The sequence below is a fragment of the Sinocyclocheilus grahami genome, unplaced genomic scaffold, assembly GCF_001515645.1.
Source record: "Sinocyclocheilus grahami isolate Dianchi unplaced genomic scaffold, SAMN03320097.WGS_v1.1 scaffold10229.1, whole genome shotgun sequence".
Lineage (NCBI taxonomy): Eukaryota > Metazoa > Chordata > Actinopteri > Cypriniformes > Cyprinidae > Sinocyclocheilus > Sinocyclocheilus grahami.
Window position 1 is genome coordinate 1 of NW_015513109.1, and position 868 is coordinate 868.

The following is an 868-nucleotide window of genomic DNA, read 5'->3' on the forward strand; positions in this document are numbered from 1 at the left end:
TGGACCACCAAAGTTCTTTCCCTCTTCACCAACAGGAGGACTTGAACCAGGGTATGGGCCATCTTGTGGAGGAGGGAACTGTCCTTGCGGAGGCATACCTGTGTGACCACCCACCATATTGCCCCCACCACCTCCACCACCCATGCCCATCATGTTCATTCCTCCTCCCATACCCCCCATAGGGTTCATGGGGCCGTGTAGAGGCCCACGAGGGCCAGGGCCACCAGGTAAGGGTGGGCTGTTGAAGGGATGGCCACCTTGTCCATGTGGAGGCTGTTGCTGAGGCATCCCAAACCTTGGATGAGGTGGACCTCCTCCACTTCCTGGACCGCCACCCATTCCTCCAGGTGACAACATTGGATTGAAGCCCTGCCCAGGGTGCATGGGTGGGCTGAAATTGGGTGGCATGTTAAACTGGGATGGGCCTCCTGGTGGAAATCCTCCTCCACCACCTCCTCCGCCTCCACCACCTCCAAAGCCTGGCATGCCCCCAAATCCAAGTGGGTGGTGTGGTCCAGTATTTGGCGTTGGGGGACCGAAAGGGGGTCGTCGGCCAGGCTGTCCACCTCCAGGTACACCTGGGCCGCCCATGAATCCCATACCTCCTCCCATTCGACCGGGACCGCCATAGCCACCTCCACCACCCCCTGGGCTGGGCAGAAAAGAGGCACCACCTGGACCACCCCCTCCACCAGATCGCGATGGCGGACCAAAGTCATCATCAAAAGGGTTAGAGGCCACCAGGTGATCAACCATTGGAGTAGGAGGGGGTGCAAACTCAGAGAGGTGGGAGAATGCAGCCCCCTAACAGGAAATACAAAGGGTGAGAAATGAGTTGATTTGAGTAGTTTCTAATGTTTCACTAAAT

At 57.8% G+C, this 868-nt stretch overlaps 1 protein-coding gene across 1 annotated transcript in view; it reads right to left on the minus strand.

The window, feature by feature from the left end:
- Positions 1 to 3: 3 nt before the first annotated feature.
- Positions 4 to 868, minus strand: part of LOC107578442 (glycine-rich cell wall structural protein 1-like) — a gene marked incomplete at its 3' end in the record, with an annotated part of 7,056 nt that continues 6,191 nt past the window's right edge. The window contains exon 2 of the mRNA XM_016264397.1: positions 4 to 804. Within this exon, the coding sequence (XP_016119883.1) occupies positions 4 to 804 (801 nt within the window). The remainder of the gene's footprint in view (positions 805 to 868) is intronic.